The following is a 20,850-nucleotide window of genomic DNA, read 5'->3' on the forward strand; positions in this document are numbered from 1 at the left end:
TTCTGGATGACTTTATCTTTCCTACATATTTTAGCCTGTCTCAGCACTCTCCAAACAGGGGATGTGTTACAGGACAAGAGTTTGAGGGAGAACTAAATTAATACTGGCCATGGCCATGTTTGTATTCTTTTTCCTTGGTAGAAGGCAATGGGAATAGCTAGAGTAGCATTAGTTAACTCTAGGAAAGATTTGTAGGTCTAGGGAATAAATGTAAATGACTTACATGTGGATTCCATAATGGCCTCATATAGACTGTATCTGTGACTAGTCATATTCTTCTAGATATCTGATTCCCCCACCAGCTCAAAGGTATATGGAAAGAATGTTGTCATTAGGAGATTACTGATTTACTTGGTTGTGTCTGCCTTCAATAGATAAGACATACAAGCAATAAAAATGCAGGTACATTCTCCTGGCTATTTTCTGTAAAGAGGTGCAAATAGGCCCAGTGCCAGAAAATGCTACCAGGCATTGTTTTGTCTTTTGAGTAATGCTTCCTACTACTTTTATTGTTTACATGGGTATTCCAATCCAACAATATTAACAAATTTATGTTTTACAGTCTTATTATTGATGACAAATTCAAGAAACAATCCTGCAGTCAACGCCTATTACCTAATTTTTTGTATTTTCCTGTAAGTTAAAAAACATAGGTACCATCTTTGGTACTACTGATGGGCCCAATCTTAGAAATTGTTAAAATCTATAGTGTACAAGAGTTATCAATATATTCAATTACTAAAGACAAGCAGTGACATGAATAACAAGTGCTTTATATTATTGCAAAAAGTGGAATAGCTTTCTATTAATTGAGCAAAGGTGTTCTGTTTAAAAATAAAATTCACAGTTGAACACTGCTTATGTAGACTCAAAGTTACCACTTAGTAGCGCCATCTGTAACAAATTCTTATCTGAAAAATACACACTAAACTACCGAGCTCATTCTGAAACAAATTTGGGATAAAACATACATTCAAACTTGAGTTTAAAATAAATTAAGAGATTCCAATTGTTAAGGTTTGAATATCTCTAAGACAAAATAGGGTTTAGAAAACCTAATACTTCTCTCCTTTTATAACATTTAGAGGTCTTGATTTGTTAGCTATTGTAGCATGCTTGTTTATTGGGTATTATGTAATATAGGCCACCACTAATAATTTTGGGGAGTTTTGTGTTCAATTGATCATGGACATGAATTTTTTATTGTGAACTATCATGGAAGTTACTGCAAATCAAGTTTTTGGAACGAATAAAATAATTATAATACAAACATTCTTTGTAATAAACGTTTGTATTATGTTTTTTGGGACTAGTAATTTAGAGGTATTTGTTTTTCGCCTTTGCTGTCTAACAATTTCCAACACCAAGAAGGAGCCAGATCTTAAGTCTACATTCTACTTACCTAGTATGTGGACTCTTGAAGAGGAACACCATTGCAGCACTGTGCTCACAAAGTGTGGGAAAATGGAGCAAAAGCTCAATTCCATTTTTTCCCTGCCTTTAACAATCAGAATTTATTTTCAGTTTGCACTTTTCTGGAGGGATGAACAATACATCCCTCTTATCTACAATGTGTATGTGATTTGCTAAACAGTTTTTGTTGTGTTTTAAAATTTTTTTGCCTCCTGTTCTATTTAGGAAACAAATTAAGGAAGTTAAGCAGGAGCAAACATGTAGGATCAGTAGGCAATCATTCCTAGATACAGATGTTAACTCCATGTAGAATGCTTGTCATCTTCATTAGATCCCAAGTTCCAATGAAAGCAGGGGACTGTGAACACACCAAGCCCTGCTGTTTCCGCAGCATATTGCACTTGGTAGAATTCAAATATCTGTTTAATGAATAAAGAACTCTTTCACATCATGAGAAAGCCATCTGCTGCCCTAAAATAACTGATATACTTAGGTAAATTATCTTGGATGTAATTAACTTTCAAGGAAAGCAGGGTATGATATAGTTGACATATAATGAACTAGAATTTGTTGTTTGTTGTCCTTGTTCGTCAGTAAATAGCATGATAATGGGGAAGTCACTTGAGCTCTCTGGATCTCAGTGAATGAATTTATGAACTTAAGGGACTAGACTAGATGAAACCAGATAGAAAATTCTAAGTCATTTAAGTTTTAGATTGCTTCCCAACTCTGAAATCACTTAGTGAGATTAGGTCAAGACCACAAAACTTTCAGTTCGTAAATAATAGACAAGGAATATTAGAAAATTTAAAATTTTTAATAAATGTGCTTTGTTCACAAAATGTGAAAAAATACAACAAACACAAACATACATTTTCAGGTAAGCCACCTCCCACCACTTGGCAACTATCATATAAACCACTTGATCTAGTCATAATCCTGAAGAAACCAAGCAAATGATCATTTGTTTTTGAAACATCAAATTATTTTGGAGAATACTGTTGTGAATGTGACAGGAGGCCCCTTAACTTCTTCATATCCAAACAAAATCATTCTCAAGAGTACCCATACAGTATTAAAGGCTCTAATAACTTCTTGTGTCATTACATATATAATCTGGCACCAAGCCACATGACTGCTTATATTTTAACATTTATATGTTGAATTGGCTTTGGTGGAATACGTGTTAGTTTAAATCCTGCGCCAACCTAATTTTGAAGATGAATTTACAGTAACAAATGAGATTTATAAATCCAAACAAATTTATACTAAGTGAGAGTATAGGTTTTTATAAAGAGATTTTTCTTTAAAGTACTACTTAAAATACATCATGCACACTTTGGAGCATAAGCAGAATCAACATCTGTAAACAATCAGAAGAATTTATAGCACCAACATTTTAGCTGTAACACATGGGCTAACTCCAAGGTCATATATCAATACTTACACCAGCCTCTCAAAAGCACTGTTTTCATTTACTTTCAAAGCACTTTTGTTTGGTATGTTGCTTTTCTTTGCCTTTAAGATAGCATTTAGCCAAATCACAGAAAACGGACCGTATGGTAAAGGAGGTACTAACAACACACATTTCTATGTTACCCTGAACACAGTGTTTTTTTTCTTCTTTTGGGCGAGTTACAAGACTTGACCTGTAGTGCTTAATTGGAAAGAAAGTCCTAATTATTCCTTATTATTAAGTAATCTTATGCTATTGAAAGTAAACGAAAAACTTCAAGTTACTTCTGGCATATTTGAGCAACCAATATTTATTGCATTTACTCAACTGACTTTTAGGTTAATTACAATCTTGTTACTTTCATTAATTTAGAATGTGAAATTTAATTTGAAATATTGGGTATACACACTCAACCATTTATATCTTAAAGGGTAAATTTTTTATTTCTAAATAAAGTTTGACATTCAGAGTTAACTACAGCAATTCACAATAAGCACAAAAACACTTTTATCAGAGTAAAGAAGTTCAGTTTATGAATTTAGGATCAACTATTGAAAATGCAAATTTCCTTTAAAAACGCACACACACAACATTAACCATGAAATCTGAAACTGTGATATTTCAGTGCAAAAACCTCAGTATGAGGTAATTTTAATGTAATAACCACTTGAAAAAAAATCCACACAGTGGCACTCTTAAAAATGATAGTTTACATGACAATTGCTGGCTGACAAGACAATGTGGACTAAATGTTCTTAGCCATTTAAACTAATCTTGTCTTGTTGGACATATATTTCTCCCTAATCATTTGCTTCTGATTCAGAAACACAGAAAGGCATTTATCAATGTGGAAAGGGAAAATTCCCACAGCCAACTAATGGTTTATATATTCAAAGAAAAATTTCTGCTAGGATTTAGATAGAAATTAGAATACCGAAACATCAAAACCATTTTATGAGATTACCAGCAGAGGGTTAATTTCAAATTTTTCTATATAATTCCAGACTTGTAGTGCAGCACCTCCTTAATGGAAAGGTGAGGACCCTATTAAGGTTGGTCTAGGTAGAACATAAGCTCTCTTACAAGTGCAAACCCTTTCACAAAAGTGTTTCGGGTCAGTATTGAGTATTATATTGTTCCTTGCTTAAATAGAAAATTTTGTAAATGAAATCTAAATGTAAAAAAGTAAAAGTGAATTCTCACCGTTAAATATACTTAACACCAAGGCCCAAATCAACAAGAAAGATATGAAAACTCTATTTTGGCAATGGTGTTTACTGTACTATGCTAATCAAATTAGAATACATACTTCGGGGGAAATATCTCCCCAATGTCTGATGCTGCCAAATGAGCAAGCAAGAAAGAATAAGAATTATCAATTCCAAAAAGTTTGGGGAATGTTCAATCATCAGACAAAACTGAGCCAAAATGGCTTTCTATAACAGGTAACAATTTAGTTAGAAAAAAGAATAAGTGCATCACAAAACTACTAAACCAATCTATCTCTGTCACATTTAACTTGTGAGTCATCAAAGTGCAATCTACAGCTTTCTACATATCTTAGTTTCTCATTGCAATGGTTTAAAGTCAACACTGAAAAGATGAAAACAAGAAAAATACATAGCAAGTTATGCTTCATTTTTCACAATAGCACTAAAGAGAAAAAGGTACCTTTCTATAATATCTTAGTGCTAAATGCTAAAGTAACAGTGGTTTCTGCTATGACAGGAGTCACTCTGCGTGAAACTTTAAGCTTTCTATATAAGAATAAATTTTAAAATCCAGAAGTAGAAAAAAATAGCAAACTCTGTAAACCTTTGCATTTCTTCTATGCAAAGCAGATTTTAAGTACTGAGTTCATGTTAGTATTTCTGATTAGTGTAAGCAATTAAGTTTAGGAGTCTGGACTGAAAGGGCCTTTTGCTTTTATATTAACTTAAAAGTAATATGGGATCTTCTAGCTCATAGAAAGGAATAGAGCTGGATTGACTTTCTCCAGAATCTGAGTCGTATGGAGCATCAGGGAGCTCTGTGAAACCATATGCTAGCTGTTCATCTTCTATATCTGATCGAACGTAGCAGGAAGGATTAGAATATTCCTCATCTTCTATACTGTTGAAATCTTGAGGAATATATAACATCCCTGGGTAGTTCCTACTAACCAAGTCACTTGTGGTTTTTAGGGAGGTTTTTCTAAATGCCATCAGATGCATATGTGAAAATTTTGAATACTTGAAACGTTTAAAGCCCAGGGACTCTATAGCAATCTTCCAGCTTTTCATCATCATAGCGTGACGGTTCTGATGGGAGGAATCAGGTGTGATGATAAGCAATAAACCATTTAACACTAACAGTTCATGGGCTTTCTTGCAGCAAATCCATCGCTGGTAAGGTGATGGAAAATAGGAAAGAAGGAGAGAGAAAACAACCACATGGAAAAGTTCTCCAGGAAGAGAATCAATAGGGTTTTTTAGCTGCTTCAAAAAGGCATCTATAGCATCCTGTGCAAGCTGGAGTGGTTGCTGAAGCTGCAAATTCAGGAAGTCACATTTATACACACTCTGCAGAAAGGGAAAAACAAGGCATGTTAAGAATTTTAAGATTACCTCCACCTAATTACATAAATTTTAAACCAAACTATTTCACAGCATTTCTACATAATTCAAGCTTTAATTATGTACCTTTCCCTTATAAATATTCCACTTGCACACACTTATTCAACCAAAACTTTTACTCAGAAAAATCTCAGAGTAATTAAGCCCAAAGAATTTCTAGTCATCATTTAAAAAAAAATATTTCTGAGTAACAATTAATTAACAATTAGAAATAATGTTTAAGTATATATTTTTAAAAAATAATAAGGGTTTATTTGAAATTTAATTTGGATAAGAGCTTACAGGGATGATTTATTTCTAAACTTAGTCATATTTATATTCACTTAAACATTTATAGTTACCAAAAAACAGGTTAATATAAAAATAACTTTAAACAAGAAATACCATGAAATAAAGATGAATCAAAGAAGTCAAAGAGGATAATGAAAGCAGTTATAAATGTGTAAAAGCAAAATACCTTAAACTTTTTTAAGGTCATGAAAAACATCTTTTCAACCATTAACTTTAACCATCTCAGAAGTAATTTTAATAATATATTGATTCTATTAAAAAGCTAATCTCCGGCTTGAAACAAACTATGTATTAAATTTAATTAACTGAGTCAAATGACCATGAGATACACTACAAGTAAAAAAATAAACAGCACTGTATCATTTGCTGAATATTAAAACTCTATGGAAACCCTCCGCCTCTGCCCTGAAGGAGCTGGATGGGCGAGTTCGGCGCGATGGCTCGATCCTGGGCGGCAGCGGCGGCGGCGGCTGGAGGCGGCAGCGCGTCCTCCTCCTTGCCCCGGCACCGGCGGTGATCGGAGCGAGTGGCCGCGGCCCCCGATGCGACTGCTCGCGGGCTGGCTGTGTCTGAGCCTGGCGTCCGTGTGGCTGGCGCGGAGAATGTGGACCCTGCGGAGCCCGCTCACCCGCTCCCTGTACATGAACATGACGAGCGGACTGGGGTGGGCTGGCGGGGGCCGCAGGCGGCAGGAAGAACCACCAGTGGTTTGTGTGCAACAGAGAGAAACTTTGCGAATCACTCCAGGCTGTCTTTGTACCCAATTATATCACTCTTTTGTGTCATCTGTTTTTAGCCAGTTTATGTCTAGAACATCTATCAATGGGTTGCTAGGAAGAGGCTCAATGTTTGTGTTTTCACCAGATCAGCTTCAGAGACTGCTTAAAATTAATCCAGACTGGAAAACCCACAGACTTCTTGATTTAGGTGCTGGAGATGGAGAAGTCACAAAAATCATGAGCCCTCATTTTGAAGAAATTTATGCCACTGAGCTGTCTGAAACTATGATATGGCAGCTTCAGAAGAAGAAATACAGAGTGCTTGGTAAAAATGAATGGCAGAATACAGGGTTCCAGTACGGTATCATCAGCTGCTTGAATTTGCTGGACCGCTGTGATCAGCCCCTGACTTTGTTAAAAGATATCAGAAGTGTCTTGGAGCCAACTAGAGGCAGGGTCATCCTTGCTCTGGTCTTACCTTTTCATCCCTATGTGGAAAACATAGATGGCAAGTGGGATAAACCATCAGAAACTTTGGAAATCAAGGGATAGAACTGGGAAGAACAAGTGAATAGTCTCTGCCTGAAGTTTTCAGAAAAGCTGGTTTTGTTATCGAAGCTTTCACCAGACTGCCATACCTGTGTGAAGGTGACATGTATAGACTACTACATTCTGGATGACGCTTTGTTCTCAAACCAGTATAAACACGTGGAGGTTGAAGTCTTCAGAGTCCACCCCAAGAATGTATGCTCCGGAAGAGGGTCTGTGTTCTCAATTTTGTGAAGGGAGGACCTTTGGGGACTGCCATTCTAAATATCATGCAGGAATTTTAAAAGCCAAAATACTAATTATTTCTTTGTAGTGTGTAAAAAATGTTTTTGAAAAACAAAACCCCAACTCTTTGAGGATTTTTATTAACTCTTTACTCAGTAATGCAGGTCACACTCCGATTATGGGAGATACATATTTTTTGAATTTTATTTTATTTATTTTTTTATACAGTAGGTTCTCATTAGTCATCCATTTTATACACATCAGTGTATACATGTCAATCCCAATCGCCCAATTCATCACAGCACTCCCCCACCACCCCCGCTTTCCCCTCTTGGTGTCCATATGTTTGTTCTCTACATCTGTGTCTCTATTTCTGCCCTGCAAACTGGTTCATCTGGGAGATATTTTTTTTATACTTAATTGCAGTAGGGACTCATTCTCAGGCAAAGCAACAGTCAGGACTTCACATGGAACCAATAAATATGGATTGTCTTTAATAAAATGAAGACTGGCAATAAAGCTGTCCATCCAGTTGCAAATACTGGTTATAGGATATAGCCACTGATACTCTTTTATGTTTAGAAATTCTATCATTATTCAAAAAATGTTTTTAATCATGCTAATAAACTTTTTTGGAGATGGAAAAAAAAAACTCTGTGGAAATAATCCAGAATAAGAAAGCAGTTTTAAAATTAGATAAAAATTAGTTACCCTTATATTTAACAATAGTTAATTAATTATCAAAGATACGAGCTAATACCTTAGTCCCTCAATTCTGTTAGTGTGTAGACAAGCTGGTCACATAAGCATCCGGACTATCTATTAGGAAATGCGACACATAAAGTTCTACTACGTGGAACTATGTGGAAAAAAGATTGTTTTTCTTCTTCCTTTTGCTCCTTTTGGGGCAGGGGCATAGCTTTATTGAAGTATAACTGATGTACAACCTGCAGTATAACTGACACACAAACATTTAAAGTGTACACTTTGGTAAGTTTTAACATTTATACATTCATGAAACCACTACTACAATCAAATTGATGAATAGATCCAACACCTGCCAAAGTTTTCCTGTGCCCCTTATATAATCCCTTCCTTGTACCCTCCCTGCTCTTCCCCTGCCACTAGGCAATCACTGATGTGATTTCTATCTCTATAGATCAGTGGGTATTTTCTAGAATTTTACATAAGTGGAATAATACAGAATAATGTACTCTTATTTTGCCTGGCTTCTTTCATACAGCACAATTATTTTCAGATTAATCCATTTTTTTTTGCATGTATTGATAGTTTATTCCTTTTTAATTGCTGAGGTAGGCTACTATATTAAGATATACCATGCTTTGTTTATCCATATACCTTTCATAGATAACTTGGTTGTTTCTAGTTTTTGGCTATTACAACTAGAGCTGCTATGAGCATTCCTGTTTGTCTTTGAATGGACATGTTTCATTTGTCTTGGGCAAATACCGAGGAAAGGGGTGGCTGGATCATACAGTACGTGCGTGTTTAACTTTTAAAGAAACTTCAAAACTATTTTCAAAAGCACTTATACTGAGTTTTACATTTCTACCAGGAGTTTATTGGAGTTCCAGTTCCTCCAAATCCTCATCAACACTTGGAATGGCCAGCCTTTTAAATTTTAATCATAGTCACAGGTGTGTAGTAGTATATTGAAGTTTTAATTTGGATTTTCCTAATGAGTAGTGATGTTTACCTGGGTATCTTCTTTGATGAAGTGTTTGTTCAATTTTTTTGCATAGTGAAAAATGATTGGGTTGTTTTAAATTTTAAAAACCTATTTTCTTATTGAATTTTGAGAGTTCTTTATTCTTCATCCAAGTCCATAATCTGATATATAACTTGAAAATACTTCTCTCAGATTATGGCTTGTCTTTTCATTCTTTTAACAATGTCTTCTTTTTTTATTGAAATATGGTTAATTTATAATATTAGTTTCAGGTGTATAGCACAGTGATTCAGTATTTTTAGAGATTATACTCCATTAAAAGTTATTACAAAATAATGGTTATATTCCAGAGCGCTGTACAATATATCCTTGTTGCTTATCAATTTTATACACAGTAGTTTGTATCTATTAATCACATACTCCTATCTTGCCCTTCTTCCCTTCCCTCTTCCCCACTGGTAACACTAGTTTGTTTTCTATATCTGTGAGTCTGTTTCTGTTTTACTATATACATTCATTGTTTTATCTTTTAGATTCCACATATAAGTGATATCATATAGTATTTGTCTTTGTCTGACTTATTTTACTAAGCATAATATTCTCTAGTTCCAACCATGTTTTTGCAAATGGCAGAAATTTCATTCTTTTTTATGGCAGAGTAAGGTTCCATTGTGTGTGTATGTATGTGTATATACCTGTGTGTATGTGTATATATGTGTATGTATTTTCTTTATCCATCCGTTGATGGACACTTAGGTTGCTTTCTTATCTCGGCTATTGTAAATAACGCTGCTATGAAAACAAGGGAGCGTGTATCTTTTTGAACTACTGTTTTCATTTTCTTCTAATATATACCCAGGAGTAAAATTGCTGGATCATATGGTTGTCAATTTTTAGTTTATTGAAGAACCTCTATATTATTTTCCTTAGTAAGTGCACCAATTTACATTCTCACCAACAGTGTACAAGGGTTCCCTTTTCTCCACATCCTCTCCAACATTTGTTATTTGCAGACTTTGAGGACAGCCATTCTGAGGTATAAGGTGATATCTCATTGTTGTTTTGATTTGCATTTCTCTCGCAATTAGCAGTGTTGAGCATCCTTTCATGTTCCTATTAGCCATCTGTATGTCTTCTTTGGAAAAATGTCTATTCATGTGTTCAGCCCATTTTTCGACTGGGCTGTTTGCTCTGTTGATATTGAATTGTATGAGTTGTTTATATATTTTGATATTAACCCCTTGTCAGTCATATCATTTGCAAATATTTCCTCCCATTCTGTGGGTTGCCTTTTTGTATTGTCGATGGTTTCCTTAGCTGTGCAAAAGATTTTAAGTTTAATTAGGTCCCATTTGTTTATTATTGCTTTTATTTCTTTTGCCCTAGGAGACAGATCTGAAAAAATATTGTTACAATTTATGTCAAAGAGTGTTCTGCCTATGTTCTCTTCCAGGAGTTTTATGGTATCATGTCTTATGTTTAAGTCTTTAAGCCATTTTGAGTTTATTTTTGTGCATGGTGTGAGGGTGTGTTCTAACTTCATTGGCTTACATTCAGCTGTCCAACTTTCCCAGCACCACTTGCTGAAGAGACTGTCTTTTCCCCATTTTATATTCTTGCCTCCTTTGTCATAGATTAATTGACCATAGGTGTGTGGGTTTATTTCTGGGCTATTTTGTTCCATTGATCTATGTGTCTGTTTTTGTGCCAGTACCATGCTGTTTTGAATACTGTAGCTTTGTAGTATAAAGCCAGGGAGCGTGATATCTCCAGTTTTGTTTTTGTTTTTGTTTTTTCAAGATTGCTTTGGCAACTTGGGGTCTTTTGTGATTCTATATGAATTTTAGGATTGTTTTAGTTCTGTGAAAAATGTCATGGGTATTTTGATATGGATTGCATTAAATCTGTAGTTTGCTTTGGGTAGTATGGCCCTTTTAACAACCTTAATTCTTCCAATACAAGAGCACAGGATATACTTCCATGTTTATGCATCATCTTCAATTTCCTTCATCAGTTTTTTATAGTTTTCGAAGTATAGGTCTTTCACCTCCTTGGTTGAGTATATTCCTAGGTATTTTATTCCTTTTGATGTGGTTTTAAATGAGACTTCTTTTTTGTTACTTTCACTTTCCAACAGTTCATTACTAGTGTATGGAAAAGCATAAGATTTCTGTATATTAAACTTATATCCTGCAACTTTACTAAATTCATTTATTAGTTCAAATAGTTTTTTGGTGGAGACTTCAGAGTTTTCTATATAAACTATCATGTCATCTGCAAGTAATGACAATTTTACTTCTTCCCTTTCAACTTGGATGCATTTTATTTCCTTTTCTTGCCTGATTGCTGTGGCTAGGACTTCCAATACTATGATAAATAGAAGTGTGAGAGTGGGCGTCCTTGTCTAGTTACTGAATTTAGAGGAAAGGCTTTTAGCTATTCACAGTTGAGTATGAAGGTAGCTGTGGGTTTGTCATAAATGGTCTTTATTATGTTGAGAAATGTTCCCTCTATACCAACTATGATGACAGTTTTTATCACGAATGGATGTTAAATTTTGTTAGATGCTTTTTGTGTCTACTGAGATGATCATGTGACTTTTATCCTTTTGTTAATGTGGTGTATCACATTAATTTGCAAATACTGAAACATCTTTGCATCCCTGGACTATATCCCACTTGATGATAGTGTATGATCTTTTTAATGTATTGCTGGATTTGGTTAGTTAATATTTTGTTGAGGATTTTTGCATCTATTTTCATCAAAGATATTGGCCTGCAATTTTCTTTTTTGTAGTGTCTTTGCTGTTTTGGGTATCCAGGTAATGGTGGCCTTGTAGAATGAATTTCAGAGTCTTCTGTCTTTTTCAATATTATGGACTAGTTTGAAGAGGAAAGGTATTAGCTCTTCTTTGTATGTTTGGCAGAATTCCTCTGTGAAGCTATCCAGTCCTGGACTTTTGTTTGCTGGGCGTTCTTTTAAATTACAAATTCAGTTAAACTACCAGTGATCAGTCTGTTCAAATTGTGTTTATTCTTGATTCAGTCTTGGCAGGTTGTAGGTTTCTAGAAATTTATCCATTTCTTCTAGATTGTCCAATTTGTTGGCATAAAACTGTTCATAGTATTCTTTTTTTATTTTTATTTTTTTTTGGTATCTCTGTGGTATCAGTTGCTATTTCTCCTCTTTCATTTCTTATTTTGTTAATTTGGGTTCTCTTTTTTTCTTGGGTGACCCTGGCTAAAAGTTTATCAATTTTGTTTGTCTTCTCAAAAACCAGCTCTTGGTTTCACTTATCTTTTCCATTATTTTTTTGGGTCTCTATTTCATTTTTTTCCTCTCTGATCTTTATTATTTCCTTCCTCCTGCTGACTTTGGGCTTTGTTCTTCCTTTTCTAATTCCTTTAGGTGGTCCACGATTAGGTTGTTTGAGATTTTTTTTCTTGAGGAAGGCCTGTATTGTGATAAACTTCCCTCTTAGAATTGCTTTTGCATCCAATAGATTTTGGAAAGTTGTGTTTCCATTTCCATTTGTCTTCAGTTATTTTCTGATTTCCTCTTAGATTTCTTAATTGAACCGTTGGTTTTTTTAGTAGCATGTTGTTTTAGCCTCCCCATTTGTTCTTTTCCCATTTTTCTTCCTGTAACTGATTTCTAGTGTCATACTGTTGTGGCTGGAAAAAATGCTTGATATAATTTCTATTCTCTTAAATTTGTTGAGACTCGTTTTGTGGCCTTGCATGTGATCAATCCTAGAGAACATTACACATGTACTTGAAAAGAATGTATATTTTGCTGTTTCATGATGGAATGTCCTGTAGATATCTATTAAGTCCAACTGGTCCATTCTGTCATTTAAGACCACTGTTGCCTTATTGATTTCCTATCTGGGTGGTCTGTCCATTGATGCCAGTAAGGTGTTAAAGTCCCCTACTATTATTGTATTCTTGTCAATTTCTCCCTTTATGTCTGTTAGTTATTTGCTTTATATATTTAGGTGCTCTTGTGTTGGATGTATATATGTTAATGAGTGTAAAACTTCTTGTAGTGATCCCTTTATCATTATATAATGCCTTTCTTTGTCTTTTGTTATATACTCCATTAAATTCTATTTTGTCTAATATGAGTATTGCTACCCCCACTTTCTTGTCATTGTATGAAATATCTTTTCCATCCCCTCACTTTCATCCTGTGTGTATCTTTAGCTCTGAAGTGAGTCTCTTATAGGTAGCATATAAATGGGTCTTGTTTTTTAGGCCAATCAACCACTCTATGTCTTTTGATAGGAACATTTAGTCTATTGGCATTAAACTGATTATTGATAGGTATGTACTTAATGCCATTTTATTACTTGTTTTCTGGCTGTTCTTGTAGTTCTGTTCTTTTCTTCTTTTGTTTCTTCCCTTGTGGTTTGATGAACTTTCTTTAGTAGTAAGCTGTGTTCCTTTCTTTTTAATTTTTGTATATCTATTGTAAGTTTTTTTATTTGTGGTACCACAGTGTTCATATGTATTGACCTATAATATATCTACTTATTTTAAACTTACAGTCATTTAAGTTCAAACACATTCTAAAAGATCTACATTTTTAATTCCCCTCCCATTTGTGTTTTGGCGTCATATTTTACATCTTCATGATTCTCCCTTAACTGGTTATTGCAGTTACAGTTGCTTTCACAATTGATTCTCTGTCTTTACTATATATTTGCCTTTCCTAGTGGGATTTTCCCTTTCCTGTAGATCCTTACTTCTTTCCACTTAGAGAAGACCCTTTAACATTTCTTTTAGGGTAGGCTTAGTACTGATAAACTATTTTTTGCTTGTCTGGGAAGTTCTTTATCTCGCTTTCTATTCTTTTTCTTTTTCTTTTCTTTTTTTATTTTTTTTATACAGCAGGCTCTTATCGCTTTCTATTCTAAATAATCGTTTTGCTGGGTATCCTAGTTTGCAGGTTTCCCCTTTCAGCATTTTGAATATATCATGCCACTCCCTTCTGGCCTGCAAAATTTCTGCAGAGAAATCAGCTGATAGCCTTACAGGAATTCCCTTGTATATGACTCTTTGTTTTTCTCCTACTGTCTTTAAATTCTCTCTTTAAATTTGCCATTTCTATTATGATATGTCTTGATATGGGTCTGTTTGGGTTCATCTTTTGGGGACCCTCTGTGCTTCCTGTACCTGGATATGAGTATTTTCTCTTTCAGGTTTGGGAAGTTTCCAGCCATAATTTTCTCAAATACATTTTTGATCCTCTTCTCTCTTCTCCCTCTGGGACGCCTATAAGGGGCTTAGCCCTATTTGTGGACTCTGTTATATTTCATTAATAATCCTGACACTAATACCACACTGTTTTCATTACTGTAACTTTAAAATAAATTTTGAAACTCTCCAACACTGTCCTTTTAAAAAGTTGCTGTTCTAGGACCTTTGGATTTCCACACAAATTTTAGAATACATTTTTCAATTTCTACAAAAACACCTGCTAGAATTTTGATCAGGATTGCACTGAATCTATAGATCAGTTTTGGGAAAAATGGATGTGTTAAAGATATTGAGTTTTTCCACCAATAAACACAGTATATATCTCTACTCATTTAGGTCTTCTTTACTTTCTCTTGATAATTTATAGTTTTCAATATACAGGTTTGCTATATATTTGTCAGCTTTATATTTCATATAAGTATATGTTCATATATTAAATACTTCATATTTCTGATGCTATTATAAATGGTACTATTTTTAATTTCTAATTGATTGTGGCTAGTATATATGAATTGATTTTTATATGTTAATCTCACATCTTGCAACCTTGTTAAACTCACTTACTGGTTCTAGTAGCTTCTCTGTAGATTCCACAGAATAATGTAATAGATGATCAATGTCATCTGTGAACAAAGACAGTTTTACATCTTATTTTCCAATGTGGATGCCTATCATTGCTTTTTCTTGCTTTCCTGCACTGGTTAAAACCTCTAGAGAATGCTGAATAGAGGTGGTGAGAGTAAATAACCTTATCTTGTTCTTTTTTCAGTTTTTATTGGAAAAACATTTTTCTTTCACTATTAAGTATGATGTTAGCTGTAGGTTTCTTTTTTAGTGTATTATGGTGATGAAAAGAATAAGTGGGTTTTTTTTTATGGTATATGTAATTTTATTTTTAACCATTTTTAAACTGAAGTATAGTTAATTTACAATGTTGTGTTAGTTTCAGGTGTACAGCAAAGTGATTCATTTATATATATATTCTTCTTCAGATTCTTTTCCATTATAGATTATTGTAAGATACTGAGTAGAGTTCCTTGTGCTATACTGTAGGTCTTTGTTGTTTATCTATTTTCTATATAGTAATGTGTATATGTTAATCCCAAACTCCTAACTTATCTCCCCCCAAGACCCATCCCCCACTATCCCCTTTGGTAACCATAAGTTTGTATTCTATGTCTGTGAATCTGTTTCTGTTGTGTAAATAAGTTCACTTGTATCATTATTTTTTAAGATTCTACATATAAGTGATATCATATGCTATTTATCTTTCTCTGTCTGACTTCATTTAATATGACAATCTCTAGGTCTACCCATTTTACCTCAAATGGCATTATTTCATTCTTTGTTCTGGCCGAGTAATATTCCATTGTGTATATATACCACATCTTTTTTATCCATTCATCTGTTGATGGACACTTAGGTTGCTTCCATGTCTTGGCTATTATAAATAGTGCTGCTATGAACACTGGGGTGCATGTATCTTTTCAAATTGGAGTTTTCTCCAGATATATGCCCAGGAGTGGGATTGCAGGATCATATGGTAACTCTATTTTTAGTTTTTTAAGGAACCTCCATACTGTTCTCCATAGTGGCTGCACCAATTTACATTCCCACCAACAGTGTAGGTGGGTTCCTTTTTCTCCGCACCCTCTCCAATATTTATTATTTGTAGACTTTTTAATCATGGCCATTCTGACTGGTGTGTGGTGATGCCTCACTGTAGTTTTGATTTGCATTTCTCTAATAATTAGTGATACTGATCATTTTTTCATGTGCCTGTTGGCCATTCGTATGTCTTCTTTGGAGAAATGTCTATTTAGGTCTCCTGTCCATTTTTTGATTGGGTTGTTTTTTTGATACTAAGCTGTATGAGCTGTTTGTATATTTTGGAGATTAATCCCTTATTGGTAGCATTGTCTGCAAATATTTTCTCCCAGTCTGTAGGTTGTCTTTTTGTTTTGTTGATGGTTTCCCTTGCTGTGCAGAAGCTTTTAAGTTTAATTAGGTCCCATTTGTTTATTTTTGTTTTTATTTCCATTACTCTAGGACACAGATCAAAAAAATATATATTGTTGCGATTTATGTCAGAGTGTTCTGCCTGTGTTTTCCTCTAGGAGTTTTATATTATCTGGTCTTATATTTAGGTCTTTAATCCATTTTGAGTAGATTTTTGTATAGGTGTTAGAGATTGAGTATTTTTTTTAATATTAAACCAATCTTACACTCCTAGAATAAATCAAACTTAGCCATGACGTATTATCCCTTTTGAAATACTGTTGGGTTCAATATGTTAGAATTTTGTAGACAACTTTTCTGTCTATGTTCATGATGGGCGTGGTCTGTAAGTTTTTGTTGTTGTTCTATAATGTCTCTGGTTTTGGTATTGGGGTAATGGCCTCATAGAATAAGTTGGGAAGTGAAGCCATTTGAGCCTGGAATTTTCTTTGTGGGAAAGTTTTTAACTGCCAATTCAAATTTCTTTAATACATTTAGGGCTACTGAGGTTATATATTTCTTCATGAGTGAGCTTTGGCAGTATGCGTCTTCCAAGGAGTTTGACCATTTCACTTAAGTGTGGAATTTATTGGCATAACATTTTTTGTAATATTTATTTTCCTTTCTTTTAATATTGGTAAAATATACATGATGTCACACCTTTCTCTTTATTTCCTAATCAGTATGGCTAGTGATTTATAAATTTTATTGATCTTCTCAAAGAGGTAGTGTTTGCTTTCATCAGTTTTTCCCTACTATTTTTCTGAAGGTTTTCTATTTCATTGATTTCTGCTGTAATCTTTATTATTTCCTTTCTTGTATTTTGGATTTAATGTGGCCTTGTTTTTTTTCTAGTTGGAAAGTTGATGTCATTGCTTTGAGACCTTTCTTATTTTTCTAATGAAGGTGTTTAGTATTGTAAAATTTCCTCTAAGTACTATTGTTGTGATTTTAGTGGCATCCTATACATATCTTATGTTTTTGATATCTTGTTTTTATTTATCTTCATTCCAAAATATGGTCTAACTTTCCTTGTGAGTTCTTCTTTGACCAATGTTCTAATTGTTCCATCAATTATTGAGAGAGGGGTAATGAAATCTTCAACTATAATTTTATAAATGTCTATTTGTAATTGCTACTTTATCAGTTTTTGGTTTACGTATTTTGAAGCTCTGTTATTAGATGCGTATATATTGAGGATTGTTTTGTACTCTTGATGAATTGACCTTTTCATCATTATGAAATGGCCATCTTTATTGCTGGTAATATTGCTCTGACATCTACTTTGTCTGACTGTAATAGTGCCACAGTGCCTTTCTTTTACACATCCTATTTGTATGTTTATAATTGAAGTGCATTTCTTATAGGCAACATATATTTGAGTCTTGCTTTTTTTTATCCAATCTGACAATTTCCACCTTTTAATTGGTGTATTTAGGCCATATCTATTTAATGTGATTATTGGTAAACTTAAGTTTAAATGTATGATCTTGCTATTTATTTTCTATGTTTCCCATCGGTTCATTGTTTCCTTCTCTTTTCTGCCATCTTTTGGATTAAAGAAATTTCTTTATAATTCTATTTTATCTCCTTTGCTGGCTTATTAGCTGTAACTCTTTATTTTACTGGTTGCTTTAGAATTTATAGTCTACATATTTAACCTATCATAGTCTACCTTCAAATAGTATTTTACCACTTCATATATAGTATCAAAACCTATTACTATACATATAGTATATTTCCCTTTCTCCCCTCTTGTGCTATTGTTATCATACATTTTATTTTTATATAGATTATAAACTCTACATTACAACTGACTCTTGAACAACACGAGTTTGAACTGCACAGGTCCAATTATACATGGAGTTTTCCAAGAAATATACAATTAGTCCTCTCTATCTGTGGACATGGAACCCAGGGACATGAAGAGCTGACTCTAAGGACCTGAGCACCCACAGACTTTGATATCTGTGGTGGTGGTGGGGTGTCCTGGAACAATTCCCCTGGGTGCTAAGGGTCAGCTCTACTATTAGTTAGCTTTTATCAAGTTCAGAAAAATTCTGACCATTACTTCTTTCATTCCTTTCTGGGGGGACTCCAATTATGCTTATATTTGGCCATTTGAAATTAACTCACTGCTTGCTGATGATTTTCCATTAAAAAAAAAAAAAACTCAGTTTAATTTTGGGTAGTTTCTATTGCCATGTCCTCAGTTTAACTTTTCTTCTTCAATATCTAATGTACCATTAATCCCATCTAGTACATGTTTCATATAATAGATCATAGTATCCATCTCCAGAAGTTAGATTTGGGTATTTTTAATTATCTTCCACGTCTCTACTTTACTTTTTGTTCATACAGAATACAGTCATAATGTCCCTATCTTAATGTCCTTTTTTCCAAATTTTAACATCTGTGTTAGTTCACAGTTGGTCTCTGATGGATGATGGATCTCCTCATTGTGGGTCCTATTTTCTTGTTTCTTTACTTGACTGATTACTTTTTTATTGGATGCTAGGCATGGTGAATTTTACTTTGCTGGGTCCTGGATGACTTGGTATTGCTATAAATAGTCTAACTTGCTCTAGGATATAGTTAAATTATTTGGAGACAGTTTGATCTTTTTGGTTTTTGTTTCAAGATTTGTTAGGTGGGACTAGAGCAGCCTTCAGTCTAAAGCTAATTATTCTCCACTACTGATGCAAGGCTTTTCTGTGTACTCTACCCAAGATACTGTGATTCTTGAGGTTTCCAGTGTGGCTGGTGGGAACGGGTGCTACTTCCAGCCTGTGTGAGTGTGCTGGGCACTATAACCTCTAGATCTTTGAGGTGGTACTTCCTCCAGTCTCATGTAGTTTTCTCACAGACATGTACTGATAAGTACTCAGCTGAGTACTCAGGGAGGATTCTTTGCAGACCCCTGGAGTTTTCTCTCTGTGCAGCTCTCATATCTTTGGTACTTTGTCCATGAGCCCCAGCTGTCTTGGTCTCTCAGGACTCTCACCTCTGCCTCTACAACTCAGTATCAGCTGGACTCTGCTTGGGATCCCCTGTTTGTGCCACACATTGGAAACTCTCTGAAGGCTATGTGCTGGTGCAACCATATGGCTCATCTCATTTGTTTTCCATCTCTTGGGGATCACTGTCCTTCATTACCTGATGTCCAGTGTCTTGTATATTATTTTGAATATTCTGTCCACTTTTTAGTTGCTGCAGGCAGGGGGAAAGAGGATCAGTCTGGTCCCTGTCACTCCATCTTGACTGGAAGTATAAGTTTCTTCCCTTTGTTTTAAAATTAGTTATAGGGTTCTGGAACTATCAAAGTCTGATTCTACTACTGAACTCATGTATAGTAGTTCTTTTGCCTTCTCTAATGGCTTTACAGTTGAAAATTTATAGCCCTATCTATAAATAAGCTTAATATTTAAATATTTGAACCTTAGGTTTAGATCAAATGGCCATCATGTCTTACCAGTCCCTGAAGGACATCTCTAATGTGTGTCTTGAGGAAGGAAGGGGAGAGAATCCATGTACAAATCCACCTGCACTTTAAAACTATAGCTTCTAATGGCCCAGGAAGTCTCTGCAGTGGTAAGCTAAGAACAGCTGTTTTACCATAAAGCAAGTATCTGTCTACGTTTAGGAGATAATAGTAATGCTTTTAGCATTTTCTTATTTGTCATTGTTAGTCATATAGATTCAATATAGACAGTCAAGCTCATAAAAATTAAAGAATAAATTCATATGAAAGTTGACTCTTCATGCAGGAACTTTTCAATAATAACAGTAAACATTTCTTTAGCACTCACTATATAACAGGTGCTTTGTTAGGTGCTTTAAATACTTTTTCTCAAGTAAACATGACAACAATCTTATAAGGTATGGTCCACTACAAACCCCACTGCACAGACGAGAAAACTGAGGCTCAGAGAGTCAAATCAAGGTTGAAAATAAGATTTCATTCTTTTATTCAAGAAATATTTAATGAGTACTTAATATGCCAGGCACTCTTCTAGGTGCTGGGAATATAGGAGTGGAGGAAAAAAAATCTCTGCGCCTGAGTTTATACTCTACCACAATCTCTTTATAGCAATAAAAATTTGTAAAAAAATTTTTGTGCCTGGTGCCATATCAAAAGTAAAATGGCAAATGTTATAAACTTATGTCATTGAGGGGAAAAAAATCTAATTTTAAAAGCAGAGGAAACATTCTTTGTAAAGTTAAGTAGTTTTATCTACTAAGTACAAATAGCTGGGATTTAATAAAGTTTTGGCTGTCTCCAAAGCCCCTGCTCTTTCCACTATTCCATAATAGCTCTACATCACAGTACATTTCAGAAAGATGCATTAAAAAATAAAATAAGGAATCTTTGCAACTTACTGAAGTTTCTTGATTGAAATGATAGATGATAAACAGGGAACAAAACAAAATGAAGACAAATATGGTATTGGTCAAATTAATATTAGTTAACTAAATGCTCAAATTTTCACAGAATATACATTTAGTTTTGAATAGAAATAGTCTCTTATCAACTTGTACACAAGAAATATATTTGCTATTTCAGGAATGTAAAGACAGTGCTTTCCTTTGTAATATATACATGTAAAATATTCATCTCAAAACAAACAGAACT

At 34.2% G+C, this 20,850-nt stretch overlaps 1 protein-coding gene and 1 pseudogene across 2 annotated transcripts in view; one reads left to right on the top strand and one right to left on the bottom strand.

Annotated features, from left to right (window-relative positions):
• Window positions 1-2,209: 2,209 nt before the first annotated feature.
• SAMTOR (S-adenosylmethionine sensor upstream of mTORC1) overlaps window positions 2,210-20,850 on the bottom strand; it is an 85,939-nt gene continuing 67,298 nt past the window's right edge. The window contains exon 5 of the mRNA XM_082472361.1: window positions 2,210-5,430. Within this exon, the coding sequence (XP_082328487.1) occupies window positions 4,801-5,430 (630 nt within the window). The 3' untranslated portion in view covers window positions 2,210-4,800. The remainder of the gene's footprint in view (window positions 5,431-20,850) is intronic.
• Window positions 5,437-20,850, top strand: LOC309665691 (protein-L-histidine N-pros-methyltransferase pseudogene; annotated as a pseudogene). Its single transcript has one exon. The product of its transcript is annotated as a protein-L-histidine N-pros-methyltransferase pseudogene (transcript).

The sequence above is a fragment of the Balaenoptera physalus genome (assembly GCF_965194825.1).
Source record: "Balaenoptera physalus genome assembly, chromosome: 8".
Lineage (NCBI taxonomy): Eukaryota > Metazoa > Chordata > Mammalia > Artiodactyla > Balaenopteridae > Balaenoptera > Balaenoptera physalus.